This window comes from Sapajus apella, unplaced genomic scaffold (genome assembly GCF_009761245.1).
Source record: "Sapajus apella isolate SASKATOON/1434 unplaced genomic scaffold, GSC_monkey_1.0 scaffold29, whole genome shotgun sequence".
Classification (NCBI taxonomy): Eukaryota; Metazoa; Chordata; class Mammalia; order Primates; family Cebidae; genus Sapajus; species Sapajus apella.
This window is the reverse complement of record NW_022436969.1, coordinates 14474390-14496457: the sequence shown is the minus strand read 5'-3', so window position 1 is coordinate 14496457 and position 22068 is coordinate 14474390. Positions and strand designations below refer to the sequence as shown.

The window sequence follows — 22068 nt, the reverse complement described above, 5'->3', positions numbered from 1 at the left end:
GAGACGGAGTTTCGCTCTTGTTACCCCGGCTGGAGTGCAATGGCGCGATCTCGGCTCACCGCAACCTCCGCCTCCTGGGTTCAGGCAATTCTCCTGCCTCAGCCTCCTGAGCAGCTGGGACTACAGGCACGCGCCACCATGCCCAGCTAATTTTTTGTAGTTTTAGTAGGGACGGGGTTTCACCATGTTGACCAGGATGGTCTCGATCTCTTGACCTCGTGATCCACCCGCCTCGGCCTCCCACAGTGCTGGGATTACAGGCTTGAGCCACCGCGCCCGGCCAATTTTGTATTTTTTAGTAGAGATGGGGTTTCTCCATATTGTTCAGGCTGGTCTCATACTCCCAACCTCAGGTGATCCGCCCACCTCAGCCTCCTAAAATGCTGGGATTACAGGTGTGAGCCACCACACCCGGCTCTCATTAACTTTCAAGAAAGAGATATGTAGAAGTCAAAGGGCAAATTCTTGCCTGTGTGTGTGTATGTCTAATCAGCAACTGAATGATTAGTAATAATAATATTTTCAACCATTGAAAAAAATCTTCTAAAAGAAATCTCATCTTCATAACTTGTTTTCATGACAAAAAACAGAATATTAACTTTTCAAATCTGCTTTCTGAACATCCGTCTTTTCTTTTTAATAATGCTTTTGTTTTTCCTGAACAAATATCTCATTGCAGAAAATTCTAAAGAAAAAAATAACATAAAATATACAAATAACATGAATTACGCAGAACTTTGTTGGCAATTGGAAGGATTTGGCTTCTACTGTGAGTGAAATCGGAATCATTTCTAGGTTTTGCCCAAGGGGCTGCATGATCTTGGCTTTTAAGGAATTATTATTCTTGCTCTGCTGAGAATAAACTACATGGGGGCGGGGTAAAATCATCTATGACTATTTCTTTAAAATAGATTATTTTAAATGGACTTAGGCTCTCTTTAAGATCATACTCTCATTGTTTGTAAATGAGTATGTGTGGGAGAATATATCTGTTTCAAAAGCACTTAAGGAGTACAAATGCAAAATCTGATTTCAACCTTCATGAAAACAACTAGCTCCATCTCAGACTTAAATAGCCAACCTCTTGTGACATGGTTGCCATTTCTGTTCAGGTGTAGCCATGAAGCGGGAAAACATGCATTGCCAATTTAAGAGTCAGGTGGAATTAAGAATCCCTTCCCTCGTTTAACAAACATTTATGGAGCACCTAATGTGTGCCAGGCACCAGGCTGCATCTAAGGATACAGCAATAACACCGACCCAGCCTCTGCCCTGACTTCAAAGGCAAATAATCTGAGAGCTTTTTTTCTTGTGGTGTTTATACATAAAATGTTTACAGTTGCTACAAGTACTGGACAGAGTGAGAGATAGGGATATTATGATCCTAGGCAACCATGAGCTGTATGATCGGGGAAAATAAATTGCTTCTTCCTCAAGGAAGTCTGACTTAAATTCCAGGTTAAAAAAAAACAGCAAAGAGCAAAGGCCAGAGGCAGGAATGAGAATAAAAATCGAAGTTAACTAAAAGAAGGCTAGAGTGGCTGGAACACAGAGATGGAGGGGAGGGAAGAGGAAGTGGGAAAAAGAAAGGAGGGGAGTGGCTGTAGACAAAAGTAGAAGTAATATGGGCTCAGGTAGCTTAGAATGTTGTGAGCCACGTTAAGGATTTTGAAAGTTTTGTGAAGAGCAGTAGGAGATTATTAAACAGTTTCAATCAAGAGCCAAGCAAGCTAAACTTCTCTGATGTTCTTCATAAGGTAAACTAAAATAAAATGAACAGATTGACCTTCGGCTCAGTGTGCTTAGATACGGGACAGTTAATGTTAGATGATTTACCAACCAAAGAAAGCACATTTGCTTAAATGACAGCAAACATTAATTTCAGGATATGGGTAATACAAGCAGGTATAATCAGCATTGTGATTTACATAAAGCACACTGAACTAGAAACTGCTTAGAAATTTCTCATAAAGATAACACAATATTATGCTTGATTGCACCTGTAGAAAACATACCCCTGAATTTTCACTTTAGGCTTAGAGAATAATCGCCATTCTTGCAAATCCTTTGCCACATAAAAATGAAAACTTCTAAAATGAATTTCTTTCTGCAGGGAGATTACACTCATGTAAAGACTTAGCTGACAACTACCGAAAAAGAATTGGGGGAATAAATGGGAGAAACAGCTGTCCAGGAAGTTATCAGTTGCCAGGTTTGCTTGCAATGCAGAGAAATTCCCGGGAAGTCAAAGTGTGCTCGTTGGTGATTGCATGTCTTTTGAAATCGCATCAGAGGTCTCCATTTTCTAGCCTCTTCTTCTCTTGAAAATGAATGTATGTTTCCAGGATGTATAACTTGGCATGATTGTGAGTAGCCATTGGCACCATTTATCTCTCTAGTCATCCACTGTTCCATTTTGTATGTCTGAATATGCTTTGCACACACTTATACCTCAAAAGATGGAAGTCAGTTAAAATGATTTCACTTTGATTGTCTTACTCCAGCAATATGATTTTCAGTTTTTTGGTTTTTTTTAAACTGTATACACTTTTCCCATCATCATAACGAAACGGGAGAACTTCCCTTGTCCCCGTCGCATGCCCCTTGTGGGGATTCCTTAGTGCCCCGCTGCTCCAGCCTCTAGGTGAGGCCCCACTGCAGTGTCTAGGGGTGAATGTTTACAGCTGAAGCCCTAGTGGGCAAGTGTTACAGGTGCTCTTTTAGTATAGGCAGCTTTTGTTAGCTCAATTAGTCCCCTTCCTTACCACAAAGACAGAGGGCTTTCTGTATCTGGGTTCTTGCCTTGGTATACCAGAAGAACTGGATCACATGGGGCCTTGGAGAACAAGTATAAAGTTTTTCTGAGTAGAAGTAGCTCTCAGCCATTGAGAGAGCCAATGCCTCCCTCAATGGTCTTCCCCTGGGGTTGGACAGCTGGGAGGCCCCAGCTCTCCTCTGACTGCCCCAGCCAAACTCCGCCTCATCCTGGGATTGATGGCCTGCTGACAGGTCGACACGCCTGCGTCTGTCAGTGTGCTCTTCCATTGGCATTCTCTCCATGACCAACCACATGTGTCTTCCTCCAATGCGTTCTTCATGACCTGCAGCCACTTGTGTCTTTGCCATGCTAGGGTCTTGGGTTTTTATAGGCCCAGGATGGGGGCATGGTGGGCCAGGGTGATCTTGGAAAGGGCGACATTTGGGCCCAAAAACAGGGGTGCCTGTCCTCACCTAGGTCCATGAGGGTAGAGCCCTAGCCAGGGATCACGCCCTCCTCCACCCAGTATGCCCCTTTCCCTCTTCCGTATCTTTTAAAGGGACCGAACTCTTTCTTTCCCAACGCTCTAGTATCAATAATATACAAGATTTTAAAGATGCAGTGCAAAATTTAAAAAGCATCTGGAAGGTTTGGAACCCTGTAACCAGTCTGCATTGTCTTTCTTAAAGACTGAAATTGTACAATATTTATTTTCATTGAACGAACACTTACCTATCACTTGTATTTCTCAGCCTTTGTTCAAAGATGTTCTACAAATACTAACATGTCAAATATTATGTAGAACATTCTATTTCTTTCCTTTTTTTTTCTTGAGACAGAGTTTCACTCTGTCACCCATGCTGGAGTGCAGTGGCACGATCTCAGCTCACCGAAACCTCCTCCCAGGTTCAAGCAATTATCTTACCTCAGCCTCCCAAGTAGCTGGGATTACAGGCACGCACCACCTCGCCCAGCTAATTTTTGTATTTTTAGTAGAGACGAGGTTTTGCCATGCTGCTTAGGCTGATCTCAAACTCCTGGCCTCAGGTGATGCACTGCCTTGGCCTCCAAAAGTGCTGCGATTCCAGGTGTAAGCCACCATGCCTGGCCAAGCACTGTGTTTCTGATTTATGGTGGGTTTATTTACCACCACTGCTTAGACTGAGGATAGCCTGGGACAAGATGTCAAGTTTGTTCTGAGGATCTGAGCAGAGACTTTTTTTTTTTTTTTTTTGCACAGTGAAGTCCAACATTTTGCCAAAGGCACAGAGGAAAGTACAGAAGATGAATAACTTTTCCCCAGCCTGGGCAACATAGTGAGATCCCCATCTCTACAAAAACTTTCAAAATAAAAAAAATTAGCTGGGTGTGATGGCATGTGCCTGCAGTCCTAGCTACTTGGAGGCTGAAGTGGGAGGATTGCTTGAGCTCAGGACTTAGAGGCTGCAGTGAGCTCTGATCACACCACTGCACTCCAGCCTGGGTGACAGTATGAGACCCTGTCTCTAAAAAACACGGAAGAAAGGAAAGAAGAAAGAAAGGAAGGAAAAATTTAACCCTTTTAAGTTCAGTGTTTTGGGGGCTGCAAAAGAAAAGACAGGCTTTGGTTCATTATGTATGGGAGTTCACAGAAAAATGGGCCTCAGGGGGGCACTTACTATTTGGGGGTTATTTGCTATTTTAACAGGGAAAGGGGAGGAAGAGTAGGGCACTTAAGGAAAAATAAATTACTTTCAAGAAAGATCATGGGCCTTTAGGAGAATAGATGGGAGACATAGTTTTGTAACAATGCCTGTTGAGGTGTGCTTCTCTTTGGTATTAGAGTCAGCTTTCTCTGGTTGCAGAAAATCTATGGGGACAGTTGAGTTTTGGTTGGAGGTTCTGCTTTTGGGCAGATAAGGGAGTTTAGGAATAAACCTATTAACAAATGCCTTCAGCTTAAAATCAGTTTTATGCCACAGTGGCATATTCTAGAGGAACCCTTGCCCAGGAAAACCACCCTTGGCCCTACTCCCGGGGCCATTCCAGCTCTGACCTAGCCTTGGGGGTGGAACTCCGCCCTGGAACGGACAAGAATAAACCCTCTCAGGCCTCAGCATATTCTCAAAGGTCCAGTCACCACTGACCTGGAAGTGCCAAAGATGTACTTAATTCTAGGTTTTCGCTGAGGCCAGCCTCAAGGATAAGACCAGGTAGAAACCATATTACCTGGAACGTTTCTTTGTGTTTTGGGGTTTTAATAATGCCTCATAGAATAAACTTGGCCAGGAACCAAGTCCAAGCCCTTTCAACAGCACAGAGTGTTTTTTAATCTTCCCTAGTCCACTATAGTGGAAAACTCAAATATTTCTCATCATTTACAAACAAAGGGTGTTTGCTAGGTACCGGATGGTGCGTGCTACTAGTATCAGCCTCATTTTGTCAGTGGAGGAAATAAAGGAAGGTTAAGTGACTTTTCCAAGTTCACATGGATGGTAAGCGGCCCAGTCAATATTTGTTGACGATTCAGTTTGGCTCCAAAATTCAAGCTCTTAACCACTCTGAAACATGCCTCTACTATGCTGGCCTTCCTCCTTGAAACATTTTTTTAAATTTTTTTGAGGCAGGGTCTTACTCTGTCACCCAGGCTGGAGTGCAATGGGATAATCACAGCTCACTGCAGCCTCAGACTTCTAGACTCAAGTGATCCTCCCACTTCAGCCTCTTGAGTAGCCGGGACCACAGGTACATGCTACTATGCCCAGCTAATTTTTTTATTTTTTGTAAAGACAAGGTCTCACTGTGTTCCCGAGGCTGGTCTTGAACTCCTGGGCTCAAGTGACCTCCCCATCTTGGCCACCCAGAATGTTGGGATTACAGGCATGAGCCACAGTGCTGGGCTGAAACTTTTATTTTAACTAAATAAAAGCATAACAAATGACTTCAAGACACTCTAATAATAGTATTATTGTGACATTATTGTACCCTAAAAAAAAAAAAAGTCTTGCCAGTAATATCAACTTTCTGACCTATCCTAAGTCAATAAATCAATAGATTTTCAGATCTAGTTATTTCTTCTATACAAAGTTGATATCCAAAGCAGAATAACACTGTACTCATGATCCATAAATGAGTATGACCTTTGGTTCACAGTTTTCACTGCCTTATAGTCTGCCTCTCAATAACCGGCCCCAGACCCCAGAGTTTCATTTTTATTGTCACTCAGCTCAGAGTTCATGGCCCCAGTCAATATACCAAGTATCTTCAATAACATCAAGAAGCCCTACCCTTAAGCGTAGAAATATTTGCTCAAAATAAATGTGTGTTCGTTGGTGGTCATGAATATACTCACGATCTCACTGGAGGAAAGATTCATTTTGTGAAGAAATGAAAGGTAAAATTTGAATAGATTCTTGCATTGTTTGAACCAGATATTATATTCTCCTTTTAAGTATTCCATCCATTTTCCCCCCAAAACTGGACCTGGGTGCCTGCACAATTTCAGAGGCTCAAGAACTCCTTCTGAGTCATCCAGGGACTGTGCTCTGCTGCTTCCAGCTCTGTTACCATATTGCTACTGATCAGGAAGTATATCTGATCCTTTTGTGAATAGCATTGCTACGTTATTATACACGATCAAGCAACAACTTCTTATTGGACACATACTATCTGCCAGGCACTATGCTGGTCACATTGGCTATAAAGATAAATCTGGTATAATCTCCACGTTTGTGTTTCTGTCAGGGAGATATAAGCATGAAGGCAGAGAGAGGCCCATATTACCTATGAGGAGAAGTCTGGAAAGATTTTACTGCACAGAAAACATCTGCATTAGTTCTGAAAAATGGGTAGGTGTGCTGCAGCCACTCACATGACCATTCAAACATTAAAAATTGGCAGATTAGGCCAGACATGGTGGCTCAGGCCTGTAATCCCAGCATTTTGGGAGGCCAAGGCAGATGGGTCATTTGAGATCAGGAGTTCAAGACCAGCCTGGCCAACATGGTGAAACCCCGCCTCTACTAAAAATACAGAAATTAGCTGGGTGGTGGTGGCACATGGCTGCTATCCCAGCTACTCAGGAGGCTGAGGCAGGAGAATCGTTTGAGCCTGGGAGGTAGAGGTTGCAGTGAGCTGAGATGTACCACTACACTCCAGCCTGGGTGACAGAGTGAGACCCCTATCTCCAAAAAAAAAAAAGAGAATAGAGACAGGGCACAGTGGAACTTTGGGAAGCTGAAGTGGGAAGCTCACTTGAGGTCAGGAGTTTGAGGCCAGCCTGGACAACACAGTGAGACCTCATCTCTAAAAAAAATTGAAAAATAAAAAAATTAGCAGGGCATGGAAGTGGGCACCTGTAATCCCAGCTACCAGGAAGGCTGAGGCAAGAGGATCCCTTGAGCCCAGGAGTTCAAGAGCGTGGTGAGCTATGATTGCGCCACTGCACTGCAGCTTGAATGACAGAGCAAGACCCTGAATCTAAAAAAAGTTTTTTAATTGTTAAAAAAAAAAACGCTTAAAATTGACAGATTAGAATCTGATCAGTTTCTTTCCAGAGCTACTTGAACATCTCAGGAGATTCTGCTTAGGATGGAAAAGGAAGGACTTTTAATTTCAAAGTTTCATTCCATATCTTTTCAAACCAGGTCTAGATTTGCCATTTAGAACTGCATTCTCTGATCCTGTGCTGTCAGAGAGGTTTCTCCATGTAGATGAAACAAGGAGCTGCATTCCGCCTCGGCTTGTAGGTGTTCTTTGGGCTTGATATATGTGGTGTAACAACAACACACAAACGCCAGGGGGCAATGCAGTTTCACCGAAGAATCATAGGAAACTCGGTCTGGCTTTCATTAAAAACGTTGGCAGCATCCTAGGTCAAAGGTGAAATCTTTCCTAAAAAGAGAGTTCTGCAAAGGAAAAAATATGTGTAAAAATCCTTTCTTTGAAAGCTTCCTGCATTGTCATCAAAATTGTCCTTCTGTATTTGTGCACAGCTGGAAGTTTTGCGATATTATTTGCAAAATATTTACTTTTCATTTTTTCTTAGTGTGGCTACCTAGTCTTTCCTGGAAGGTTTCCTGGGCCTTTCTGCATAGGAAGGGTCATTCTAGCCAACCCCCAGCTAACCTGGATCACATTGTTAGGACTCTGGTGCGTCCTCTGCCTGACCGTGGGGCTCTCTTCCCTAGGTGCCCTTTCAGCACTTCCAGCTGCCTCTGCGGTTGGAGCCGGGCTCCCTTTAAGGTAATTCCAGTCCGGGTCTGTGTTTTGTTTCCAGCTTGGCAGCGCCAGGTGTCTGCCCTCCCTTAACCTCCAAGGATGAGAGATCAAAGGTGCGCCTACATCTGCCTCCTGCCCAGCTCTTTAATCTGTTACACGGTCAAAAGGGACAAATGCAGTATTGTGCACTCAGGGAGGGAGGACAAATCAGAGAACTGGAAATGGGCAGAGCCTCAGAGCCTGCGAACTTACATAAATGATACGGAATTTGCCTGCCTACGTATTAGCCCTGCCACTGAGGGAGTGTTTTCTTTTTAAAAGAGCAAGAATATTATGGAGAAATGGAAATCTTCTTCAGTTGGAACCCTACTAAACCCATTTAATGAAATATTGTACACAGACCCATTTGGAGGCTAGTATTGGGAGAGAGACAACGAGGTAAAAGCAAATATTTTTTAAATTATGAAATGGAAATTACCAGGGCACTTGTAGAGACCGGGGCTTATTTTATACACTGCAAAAATGATATCTAATCTTTTAGTAGAGCAGATATATTTTAAGAAAGACTATTTCCAGTGGAGCATCTATTTTCCGTATCCATAGAGTTAAGTAGGGGAATGCATTTTAAAACAGCAGGAATACAGATTAGGTATTAAGAAAATAATACTGAAGGCAATGGCTATGGAAGGTACAGAATTTACCTAGCTATCAGTACTCAAGAAAGAGCAGCTCTTTCTTCATTTTTAGAGGAAGGGTTGGGGTGGGGGTGGTTAAGGAAGAGCTGGTGTTCTAGAAACAAATTGTTTCTCAATTTAAATTTAGAAACATTTTAAACAGATTGAGCGTCCACGATTTTCTTTAGACTTTAAGGAGAGCTCCCTGATTTCCAACCAAAGACGTAAAAGTGAACAGGCACTGATTACATATTTCTCTGTGCGTTCCTGCGCCCACACACCCAGAGGCTTCCTCTTCCCCAGAGGTTACAAAAAGGAACTCCAGCAACTTCAGTTGTGCTTAGCTGCCTTCACAGACAAGAGCAAAGCAGGACCAGTGGCCTCATATTAAGTCAGTGTCTTGCCCCAGTTACAATCGCTGAGAACCCAGATTTTCACAAGGTGCAAAGAAAAGAATAGTGACATGGTTATTAAAAGTTGTGGTGAGAAGGGAGTCCTTATCCGCTGCTTCAAATATTTCATTCACCCACTTAACAAATATTTATTCTGCACTTACTATGTCCAGACACGGTGTTGAACTCTGGGAATTCCCTGGTGATCAAAAGCAGTCTTACTCTTTGTTCACATGGAGTTTACCATCTAGGGGTGGAGACTAGCATCAATCAGATAATCACAGAGATAACAGCACTGAAAGAAAGAAACAGTTCTTGTGGGAGAATCTGCTGTAACAAAGGGACTGATCTAGAGGCTCAGGGAGAACTTCCCTGAGAAAATCCTCATTAGCTAAGAGCCAAAGGATCAAGAAGGGTGAGGGAAGGCGCATGCTAATATTGCATTCAGTATTAGTAGAACTGAAAGGGTGATGTGGCTGGAGCACCAAGAGCTAAGGAACAGGGCACATGTAGTCAGAAAACGTATACACAGCTGACTCTGTCTGCCATCTCTTGTGACATACCTCCTTACCCCAATGTGTAACAGCTGAAAAACAATCATTGTATTATGCCTTATGATTTAGAATCAGGAGTTCAGGCAGGGTTCAGCTGGGCAATTCTTTTGTTCCACATTCAGCTAAAAGTTGGTGTATTAGAGTTCTCCAGAGAAATAGTATATCCATATATGTGTGTGTGTATATATATATGTATACTGACCCACAATTATGGAGGCTGAGAAGTCCCAAGATCTGCAGTCAGCAAGCAAGCTGAAAACCCAGGAGACCCAATGGTATAGTTCCAATCTGGGTCCAAAGACCTGAGAACCTGGAGAGCAATTGTGTAAGCTCCAGTTCAAGTCCAAGTCCAAATCCAAAGGGAGGAGAAGATTGATGTCCCAGCAGAGACAGAGAATCCCCTTTTACTTGGCCTTTTTGTTCTATTTAGGACTTCAACTGATTGGACAAGATCCACCCACCTTAGGGAGGGCAGTCTGCCTTACTCAGTGAACTGATCCAAATGTTAATCTCATCCAGAAACACCTTTACACACAACCAGAATAATGTTTGTTTAAACCTTGGGCACCTTATGGCCCAGTCAAGTTGACAAACTAACCATCAGAGTTGGATTGGTCTGGAGAGTCCAAGATGGCATGATTCACTTACCTGGCACCTTGATTTCAATGGCTGGAAGTGTGGGGTCCTGATCAGCAGCAGTATGGTAACTGTTGGCTGGAGCATCTGTAATTGGCACCTCCAGCCTTGTGGCTTCAAGACTCCTTCCATGTCAGTTCAGGGCTTCCAGGAAGAGACTCTTCCAACAGTCAGGAAATCTTAAGGTCTTAAGTCTGAGACCAGATACTGACAGGTGTCATTTCCATCGCATTCTTGGTGATGGCCAAAGCAGTCCACAGGCCCACTCAGATCCAAAGGAACAACAAAGATGCCACCTCTCATCAGGAAGAGTTTCAAATGATTTGTGGCCATGGTTAGTCATCCATGCTTCAGCTTCTGGACACAAATTATTCACATCCTCTGTAAGGCAAAATAGACTCACCCCTTCTAAAGAGTTCAAAAACCTCATCCCAAGCTTAAGTTTGAGATTCAGGTTCTTACCGCCTAAGGTTCAGATGCTGATGGGACTGTTTGATGCTGTTGTTTCGTATAGTTTCTCTCAATATGAAGACTTGTGAACAAAAAAAAAAGCATCTGCCTCATATAGACCCAACATATACTGATAATACAGGGGTGGGATAAATGCTTGGGATACTCCCACTCAAAGAATGAAGGAACAGCTATACACCAGGCATTGCCATAGCAAGTCTGAAATCCACATGCTGCCAGTTCCTTGACTGGAGGGCCCAGGCCTGCTCCCTGGAATGATTCTCTGCAGCGCTTGGATCCCCCTCCAGACTCCTGTTGCACCTTCTGAGCTGTCCCTTTTCCATAAGAAATGTCACTTGCAGCTGAATAATCTTCTCAGCTTATGTTTCACTCATAAAAGTTTGGGGCCTCTAAAAACTCTTTACACTTTAAACTATCTCTGCCCACTTTGTCCAAGCTGATTATGTGTCCACTGACATACTTCTCCTGTAATCTTCGTGGGCATCCTTTGAATCTTATTAGGCTTCATTCTGTTAAATGAAACACACCCACAATTCTCTTCAAGACAGTCCCTTCTTTGGTCTGAGCTCAGAGTCGGGTGCTGTGAGACAATACCCTTGGATTCTTAAAAGCCTTTTTGTCTGTTTTAGCAATTCTGTGAGGTACACCCTTAGCTATTTCTACAGTCATAAAAAAGGATTTTACAGCCACCCCCTAGGAACGTGAAAACATTTTTTGTTTTGTTTTACTCAACACGTTCTAGCTCTTTATTGTCTCCAAATTTTGTTTGAAAACTGAGCGGTTCTTTCTTGACCCATCTTTCTCTACCTGAACCTTTCGTTGTGTGTAGCTTTAAAAAGAAAAAAATGGCACTTAAAGCATTCTGCCTGGAAATTTTCTTACTAGAATTCATGGGCTCATTGGGTATATTTTCTATTTTCCACATTACGACAAGGGATAACATCGGCAAATTCTCTGCCACTACATTAATAGAGTTACCTTTTCCAGTGGCAATTTTCGGTCCTCCTGGGCTTCACCAAGTCTCCTCGGGACCTGACAGCTTCTTCCCCCGCCTAAATTTGACGCTTAGTCTTAGCTGATATTTATCAGAGTGTCTGCACATGGCCTTTCCATCAGAACCCTCTCAGGACTTATAACCTGCTGTCTCAGGCTTCCTAGAGGGAGTGCTTCATGAGGCCAGAGGGGAAGCTGCCTGATTCATGAAACCTGGGCAGAGAGCATCATTTTCTCTGTATTCTAATGATCATAGTGGCCACAGAGCTTACCCAGATTCAGGGAGAGGAGACATAGCCTCCACCTCTCTATGGGAGGAGTATGGAAGAATTTGTGGCCATTTTTATTCATCTATGGGTGACATCATAGAGGGTTTTGCAGGCCATGTCAAGGGTTTTTATTAAGAATTTCACTGGGCACTGTGGTATATGCCTATAGTTTCAGCTACTCGGAGGTCTGAGGCAGGAGGATCACTTGAGTCCAGCAGTTTGATACCAACCTAAGTAACATAGTGAAATTCCATCAAAAAAAAAAAAAAAAGTATTGGAAGGCTATCACATGACCTTTTGAAAAAGTCACTCCAAGGCCGGGCACGGTGGCATACGCCTGCAATCCCAGCACTTTCAGAGGCCAAGGCAGGCGGATCATGAGGTCAGGAGATGGAGACCACCCTGGTGAACACAGTGAAACCCCGTCTCTACTAAAAATACAAAAAATTAGCTGGGCGTGATGGTACACGCCTGTGGTCCCAGCTACTCAGGACGCTGAGGCAGGCGAATCGCTTGGACCCGGGAGGCGGAGGTTGCAGTGAGCCGAGATCGCACCACTGCACTCCAGCCTGGGTGACAGAGTGAGACTTCGTCAAAAAGAAAAAAAGAAAAAGTAACTCCAGCTGCAGCATGGGAATAACTTAGAAAAAGGCTGTTAAAGGCTGAAGTTCTTTTTCAGTTCCTTTTTCTCTATTGTGCCTTATCATACAGTTTCCTGTGAACATTGCTGTCATAATTTGGCCCATGGTGATGACAGTTGGGACAAGAGAACTGCAGATCATTGAGGTATTTGAATATAAAATTAATTAACTAATATTTCTTGAAGTCTGTTTAGGGCATAATTTTGTCTCCAAGTAGCCAATAAACTTACTATTAGAGACCTTGCCAATATTAGAACGCAAAAACACCTAAATATTTATTGTAAATTACGTGTATTCACTCTACACATAGATTTTAACTAACCCCTCTAAAGAACAGCCTGTGAGTTGAAATAGACAGTGGTCAATATAATGAAATCTGAGTACTCAGCTCAATAATACTCATAATTGAAATAAAATATTTGAAGTATATTTGCTGGGATTGCTAAGATCCTCCTTGAGGATACTCGGGAATGATCACTTTTTCATTCAATAAATACTTACTGTGTGTTTGCTTTATGCTACAAACTTCTAGGCAGAGGAGTTAGAGCAGCAAACAAAACAGACCAAGTTCCTGCTCTCATTCTGATCGTATTCTAGTGAGGAGGACAGATGTAAACAAGGAAACAGATGTAAAATCAATGAGATAACATCAAACAGTAATAATGCTATTTTATTATTTTTTTATTTTATGTATTTATTGAGACAGAGTTTTGCTCTTGTTGCCCAGGCTGGGGTGCAATGGCGCGATCTCGGCTCACTGCAACCTTCGCCTCTGAGGTTCAAGCAATTCTCCTGCCTCAGCCTCCCGAGTAGCTGGGATTACAGAGATGCACCACCATGCCCGGCTAATTTTGTATTTTTAGTAGAGACAGGGTTTCTCCATGTTGGTTAGGCTGATCTTGAACTCCTGACCTCAGGTGATCGCCTGCCTCGGCCTCCCAAAGTGCTGGGATTACAGGCATGAGCCACCTTGCCGGCTGATAAGCGCTATTTTAAAAGAAATATAATAAAGCCGGTTGTGGTGGCATGTACCTGTAATCCCCGCTACTTGGGAGGCTGAGGTTGGAGAATTGTTTGAGTCCAGGAGTTCAAGGCCAGCCTGTCCAACAAAGTGAGACCCCCCCCCATCTTTTTAAAAAAATAAAAATTAGTCCAGGCAAGGTAGCTCACATCTGTAATCCCAGCACTTTGGGAGGCTGAGGCGGGTGGATCACCTGAGGTCGGGAGTTTGAGACCAGCCTAACCAACATGGAGAAAAACCCTGTCTCTACTAAAAACACAAAGTTAGCCGGGCGTGGTGGTGCATGCCTGCAATCCCAGCTACTCGGGAGGCTGAGGGAGGAGAATTGCTTAAATCTCAGAGGCAGAGGTTGCAGTGAGCTGAGATCATGCCATTGCACTCCAGCCTGGGCAACTAGAGTCAAACTCCATCTCAAAAATAATAATAATAATAATTAATTACTAAGCCGGGTGCAGTGGCTCACGCCTGTAATCCCAGCACTTTGGGGGGCCGAGGTGGGTGGATCATGAGGTCAAGAGATCGAGACCATCCTGGTCAACATGAAACGGGTGAAACCCCATCTCTACTAAAAATGCAAAAAATTAGCTGGGCATGGTGGCGCGTGACTGTAATCCCAGCGACTCAGGAGGCTGAGGCAGGAGAATTGCCTGAACCCAGGAGGCGGAGAGTGCTTTGAATCGAGACAATGCAACCCAGCCTGGGAAAAAAGAGCGAAACATTGTCCTAGCCAAAAAAAAAAAAAAAAAAATTAATTACTTAATTTAAAAAATAAAAATTAAATAAATAAGAGCAATGGGGTAGAGAGTTATTTCTGGACCACTCTAAATACAGTAATCAAGGAAGACTCTCTGAGGAAGTCATATTTGAAATGCAAATGTGAATAAAAGAAAAGAGCTGGCTATAGGAAGATTGAGCAGTTTAGGGCAGCAAGCCAGAGGGAGTGAGCAGCAAGTACACTAGCCAAGGGCAGAAAGGAAACGGCCTTGCAAAGCACAGAGAGAAAACATGTGGCTTATGCATCCGGAATAAGGGGAAAAGTCATGTGAGATGAAGTAGAAGAAATAGGGAAATAGGGCAGAGATACATCACATAGGGCCTTGCTGACCGTGGTTCAAAATTTGCTTAGTATTTTAATGAGATGTCATTAGAAGGTCGTATTGAACCCTAGTCATTCACACTTTAGCATGAATTACTGTAACTTGAACTTTTCTCCTATGAATTTTTTTTTTTTGAAACGGAGTCTCACTCTGTTGCCTGGGCTAGAGTGCAGTGACGTGATCTCGGCTTACTGCAACCTCCGCCTCCTGGGTTCAAGCGATTCTCCTGCCTCAGCCTCCTGAGTAGCTGGGATTACAGGTGCCCGCCACTACGCCCAGCTAATTTTTTGTATTTTTAGTAGAGATGGGGTTTCACCATGTTGGCCAGGCTGGTCTCAAACTCCTGACCTCATGATCAGCCTGTCTCGGCCTCCCAAAGTGCTGGGATTACAGGCATAAGCCACCACGCCCAGCCTCTCCTATGAATTATTTTAGAACAATTGAAATTGACCCTTAGGTGAAAGTGGAGAGAAAGAGAGCAGAGTAATTTTGATATTGCTCTGACTTGCAGGAAGATAATGGACATGGTCTATTTAGTCTACACAAGTCACCTCAAGCTTTGGAAATTTGCTGCATTAAAGATATTAAGTCAGATCAGGCGTCGTGGTTCACGCCTGTAATCCCAGCACTTTGGGAGGCCGAGGTGGATGAATCACGAGATAAAAAGACGGAGACCATTCTTGCCAACATGGTGAAACCCTGTCTCTACTAAAATATACAAAAGTTACCTGGGTGTGGTGGCACGTGCCTGTCATCCCACCTACTCAGGAGGCTGAGGCAAGAGAATCACCTGAACCCAGGAGGCAGAGACTGCAGTGAGCTGAGATTGCACCACTGCACTCCAGTCTGATGACAGAGTGAGACTGTCTCAAAAAAAAGATACTGAATTCAGAGAAAGACAGCTGAGTTTGTTTTTTGTTGTTGTTTTCAATTGTATTTTCAAACACTTCTGCAGACTATAAAAAAGAAACCAAGGGGTGTGGTAGCATCTGTGTGTGTGTGTATATGTATGTGTAACTGTGTGTGCTATGACTTACCCTGAATTCCAGGCAATGTCAATGTCAGCCACTTACCAGATAATGTCTATTGTGTGTCCTGGAAGTCAGCAGTGCTATGTGTAGCTTTTTAACATCAACATCAATCCCTTCTTAAATATTCAAATTTTTAAAAACCGTTTACATTTTAAGATAAATGATCTTTCCCGCTCGTTGTACAATTTTGTGTAACATGTTAACATAAAATATATAACTAGATATAGCTAATTCTAAATTTTCACTATAACATAGTTACTTCCCAATGTAAAGGCCTACCTTACTATAGAGAATAAATTGACTTGGGGTTTGAAAATATAAGAAAAATCTATATGGAGCTAATGAATCACATGTTTTTCTTAAAATAAGGTTTATAATTAGAGATCTGATTTTTGTTTATATTTGAGCTCACCTTTTTTCCCAATTCAATAAACGGTTATTGGGCTTTCCTTCACAGCCACCCCTGTCTTCCCTGAGAATTTAAGTTTTCTTGTTTTCTTGCACCAAGTCTGTTTCTACATACTGATCAGAGCATGTTGTTGTCTTTTCAGTTGAATGACATTTGCTGACACCATGATTATACTCAAAAATGAATATGGTTGAAAATTTTAATATTCTGATATATATAAGAATTCTACTCTGAAAAGATGAGATCATTGCTTAATACGCCAATTACCTGTGCCTGACTTTGCGTCTTGGTTTAGCTGCCTGACCAAAAGAATGTCAGATCCATTTACGTTGTGTTCTTAGTTGATTGTCAATGACTGTTATTTCTAAAGTGGTGTATGTATAGCATATTTTTGCAATGAAAGGCTTTAGAGGTTTTCAAATAACTGGCAAAATAATAGTAAATCCTAAGTTTACTTCCATTTGTCTTGTTCAATTAAATTATAACCCCCTTTATGAAGATCTTCAAGGTCTTCCCTGGGCCTGAGCAGAAAGAAGCATCAGTTATGGCAGTAGTGCCCTAAAGCTGGTTCATACCAGTTTGCAAGAGTCAGATGTTACAGTTTCAGGAATTTTGGAAGCCCAAATTAAATTGTGTAACTTACAGTTAGATAAATTATATCAAAAACAAAAGTAATAAATACTTAGAACTCTTCAGTTCCTAGTCACGTTGCTATTCGTGCTCTTGAGGTTTCGTTCTACCATAGCTGTACGGTGCAAATGCTACATGCTGGTGTGGCTACTGCACATCTCTGCCCAGCTCTGTGTGCAGTGGCAACTATGCCATGGTGTGGGTACTGACATAGTATTGAAGCTAAAAGAGGCTTTAATAAAAATAATTTGTATCACATAAAAGATATCATGACAGTAGACAGTAAATTTGTTGGGACAAGGGCAGACTGGGATGCAACCGAACGAGTGATTGTCCAGTCATAGTTGAACTGCTGGCTACAGACACAAGAGTTTGGCCAAGATGAACAAAAGCATTCCATGGGAACCAATTCACTATATAGAATTTGCCATCAAGAATACTGTATAGGCCAGCCAAGGTGGCTTACGCCTGTAATCCCAGCACTTTGGGAGGCCGAGGTGGGTGGATCACATGAGGTCAGGAGTTCGACACCAGACTCGCTAACATGGTGAAACCTGTTTCTACTAAAAATACCAACAATTAGCCTGGCGTGGTGGCGTGCACCTGTAATCCCAGCTACTCAGGAGGCTGAGGCAGGAGAATCACCTTGAACCTGGGAGGCAGAGGTTGCAGTGAGCCGAGATCGGGCCATTGCACTCCATCTTGGGCAACAAGAGTGAAACTCCGTCTCAAAAAAAAAAGAATACTGTATATTTCATTGTTACTTATAGACTGTGTGCTACATATCCTTCGTATCAGCAAAATTTATAATAAACATATGGACATATATATGCTTACTTCCTCCCTAGAGGGTTTCTTACTCAATGTTGGACCAGACACCACTGGTTATAGAAGAAAGATGAAATTCAATAGGAAACAAACTTAAAGCAGCTTTTCCAGAAAGTCATAAGGAAGAGCAATGTGAACATAGTCTGTTAAAGTCAGTGTGTGTTCATGCCGATACCAATTTGATTTATCAGTAGTGAAAAGGATTTTGTGTGCAAAATTCTCCAGTTTGAAAGAGAACCAGGACTTCCATCAAATGAAACTGCAGACGTTTTTGTTCAGCCTAAAAGAGCATGACTATTGCATAAGATTATATTATTTATTTATAAAAAATGCTCTTTAAATCAAATGATTGTTACCAGGTCTAATTTAGCCTAGTTTAGTATTTTCACCTTTAAATTCACCAAAAAGGTGCATAAATATCAGTCAAGGGTATTAACTTGCTTTATGAACAACTTGACTTACTCAGATAACCCATTCACTCTCTGACTTGCAGGGAGCTGAAAGCTAAACCCATCAAACCAAGAAAAGGCGCTGGCCCAACCACCAGAGAGAAGAAAGTTGCCAGATCACACCATGGTTTTAACCACCTGTTACATATTTCAACACTCATCACATGATCTCTATACACAGCACCAAAGAGGCAGTGCTGGTCCCTGGCATCCTATTGTGTGAACTTTTATTGATCTATAATCTAGTATAATTTATACACAGAAATAGTCACTCAGACAGACTGGGCCTGTCCCATCCAAAAACATATTTGATCCCATTTTTAGTGAAAAATTTTCCCAACTGGTTTTAGTGGAGGAAATGAAGTCATCCATGAGACCTAGTTAAGACTAAACATTATTTTATTTTTGAAGTTGATGTTTGTTTCGTTACGTTCTTGCAATGCCAGCAAAAAAAAAGAAAAAGAAAAATCCAGATCTGAAGCATGGGTGTGTTATGAGGAGCCTGGAAAAGGCGATTTGGGTCCATTATATAACTGCCACTTTTTGTTTTTATTCAAGGTGTCATAAAACTGAGTTCTGCAGTGGAAGGTATGTTTTTACAACCACGAAATCAATAATGTTTTGCTTGAAGGTTGCATAGCGTGGCTTGTAGCTAAAAAGCTTCTGTGGCAGTGGTGTTTGACGCCATGTGCAAATTGCCAGCTATTGCCATTGCATCTGTGTTTCCCCTTGTTCTGGTCATTTTATGCTGCAAAGCTCTCGGCCCTCGTCAAATGGCATTCGCCCTGACCTGAGAGGTCGGCCCCAACATGTCTGTTTCTGTCTCCTGCTGTGACTGCCCCGAACTGGTGCTCCTCAGAGTGCCTGGGCTCTTCTGTGGCCTGATGTGAGGCTGGACACAGTCTTGTCAGGAACCTTTGCCCTGGGTCCTTCAGCAGAGCCTGGTCTAGAGTGTCCTTTATCTCAACAAAGCAGACATGTTTGCCCAGGAAGTATGTAGCCATGAAGAGTCGTTCAGGCTTCCTGATGAGAAAATGAGATGGTTAAGGCACCTGCCAGTCTCCTTGCGGGTTCCTCCTGGGCAGTGTGACCCACCACCATGAGGCATGGTGAAGATCAGGTTCCTTTACTGTTGTCCCTGTTGACGAGAAGAGCAGTTCCCTTCAGTCATGCATTCAAAACGCCAAGAAGGAAGAAGGATTTAAGGAAAGTACAAAAGAGACATTAAAGCAAAGTGTTTTGCTGAGTAATCCCAAGAATATTAAAACGACCTCATTTTCTGAAATGATTAGTTGGTTATTGGTATAAAATTGATCTCCTTAGCCCCATCGGAGTTTCACAATTCAAAAGGCGAGAATGTGTCATTTTCTCCTTTTGTGAGTTTCTGTGTTTGTTTGGGGGGGTATGTGTGTTCTCGTTTATTGGGAGTTTGTCGGTCATGCTTTGGAGGCTTCCTCCTCCTCACTTAATCAGGGGAGGCTGCATGGAAGAGGTGGTGGGCATTCAGGTGAGTTTTCAATTTAAAGGGAGATGTGGCTGGCTTGGTGAATGGGCAATGCATGGAGGTGGGGAGTGGGAAAATCGCACGGGGGGTTGGAGTGCTGAGGCCATTCGTGGGTTGGAGTTTCAAGGTTGGGAGGTGGAAGAGTAGGTCAATTATGGACCCATGGGACTGGCAAATCCAAAGCGAGGGTGCACTATCCCTTTGGTGGATTTAGTACCATCACATTTTACAAAACCAAGTTGAAAAGGCAGTATTTCTGGCATTTCTGGCAGAAAGTATGTTGCTACTGGAAACCAAGGAAAAGGTGCAGGCAGCGGTGTTTCAGGGTGGAGGCAAAAAGACCTTCTCACCTCGAGGAGAAAGTGCACATTGCAGGCCTCGGACAGGCCAAGCAGAAATTCAAGTTCCCTTTGCACATCAACATGGAATTTTATTGAAGGACAATCCAATCTCCTCCCTGCCTAACAAGATGTAAGAGACACAGAAGCAGAATCAAGCAGCACCATGAGAATGACCTTGGCTGCAGAAAACTCCCAGTAGCAATTTGAGCACTGAGTTTCAGTTAATTATCTGTTGAATTACAGATAACAGTTGGTTCACTCTGGGTCGTTTTGACATTTTATCATGGAATGGCTTTGAAGTCATAGTTTTACATCGCCTGCTTGGCTTGAGCGCAGTATTCCACTTGCAACAAAAGGATAGAGCGACAAAATACAGTTCTCATTTTAAAAGTCAGAAAGTCAAGGGAGCATTACGTAATTTGAAAACTGTTGTTTCGCTAGAAGTTACTAGTGGGTGGCATGGCTTGTCTGCACCCCCAGAACAGGGTTCTGTTTTCTCAAAAAAGATGAGATTTTGAGGGAAAATGAAGGCAGGAAGCGGAATGCCTGCTTGGGGCTTGTCTGGCAGCCTCTGGCCACCTTCCCCATCACTTGGCCTCCTCTGAGTCCCTGGGGCTCACAGGAAGTTCTCTGGACTAGCTGCAGTACCAGAGGTCAGGCCCACTGCGACTGTTGCTTGAGCATCTTTTGGGTGGCTTATTGTCTGAGGCTTGGGAGCATGCTGTGTGGTAACGGTGTTAGAATATATGTGTGCAGAATTGGGAGTGCGGTTGTTGGGGTAGGGGGCGTGTGTTCCATGCATGCATTCTCCGTGCATCTGATACCTGGAACTCTTACAAGCATGCTCAGTGGCACGTGTGTAAGATACTATCTCTCGATGAGAAATCAAACCTCAGATGGTCAGCCTTGCGACTGCTTAGCTAATGACCGTACTTGCTACTTTCCATCTGCGGAATGAATTCAAGGCAGCTTCGTACAGCTTTTCATATCAAAGAATACGTACATCACTGGAAGAAATCCACTGTCAGAAATGAAAGCTCTTTCCTTTAAAAAAAAAAAAAACTCTGCTCTAGATTATCCTAGAACTCTGAAAGTAGTATTAATATTTTAGGCAGATTCTCTTATGCTTTTCAAGGAAAAATAATTGTCAAAGTCCTAAGAGAAAAGCAAACCAAGATTCTGTTTGCCACTCCCCACCAAGTGTCTATGGCAGGCAGTTTTGTTTCTTCATTCCTTTCACACTGCACAGCTTCATGTCAGCTTTTTAAATCAGCAGAAAGAAAAACCCATTTTATAGCTCATGAATGCTAAGGTTAATGGTGAAATGTCCTTTGAAAGACTTAAAATGATATTTAAACAGAAACACTCATCAATGCTTTGATTATGTTGCAATGAGGAAAAATATGTGAATAGGAAAAAAGTTCAGTTTGAAAGAAACAATTGCCAAGTTTTATCAATAACACTGATGAATTCTCACCTCTGATGTTAGATTGATAATCCCAAACTCTGAGAAAATTGGGGTAAAAGAGAAACATCCTGACAGCAGTTTGGGGGAAGGGGGGAGACAGTTGCACCAATGGCGGGTACTAATGTTAGGGTCTGAGTTTCTGTATCATATTGAGAATTCTACAATAGATCAGGTAACAAATAATGCTACCAGGATAAATATTGTGGAGAAGAAGTCTAGTTTGAAGCTTAGCGACAATTTAAGAGTTTGATTTGTCATTCAACGTCAGTTTGAGATTATTCTTTCTTGGTCTGTAAACATCAATATTGTTGTAAGGTGAGGCTAATGGCGAAGATGCATGCAATGGCTGTTTTCACATAGTGTGGGTATGCATTTTTTTGGTAAGGATCGATTAGAGTAATAGTAATAAGTATAAACAGGGGAATTAGGGTTATTAATATGATGGAAGAATACATATTTTGATTTTATTTGGAATTGCACCCATATTTTTGCTTCCTAAAACCAGTGGATGACTTTTATCCTTTAAAAGTTGAGAAAGCCACGTCGTTGGACATGGAGGCATGAGTTAGCAGTTCTTGCATACTTTCTCTGTAGGTAAGAAGTTGTAGCTTCTATTATTAGATTCACAGTCTAATGTTTTGATTAAACTGTAACTACAGAGTGTGAAACCCATAATGATTTTAGGATCCAAGGATAGTAGCAG

At 42.5% G+C, this 22068-nt stretch overlaps 1 protein-coding gene across 14 annotated transcripts in view; it reads left to right on the top strand.

The window, feature by feature from the left end:
• The window catches only part of DLGAP1 (DLG associated protein 1), a 979377-nt gene that overhangs the window by 796777 nt on the left and 160532 nt on the right, over positions 1-22068 (top strand). For 11 of the 14 annotated variants that reach the window (XM_032293472.1, XM_032293470.1, XM_032293471.1 and 8 more), the window contains one exon: positions 18611-18640. The exons of the other annotated variants lie outside the window; for them this stretch is intronic. In XM_032293472.1, the coding sequence (XP_032149363.1) occupies positions 18611-18640 (30 nt within the window). The remainder of the gene's footprint in view (positions 1-18610; positions 18641-22068) is intronic. 14 annotated transcript variants of the gene reach the window in all.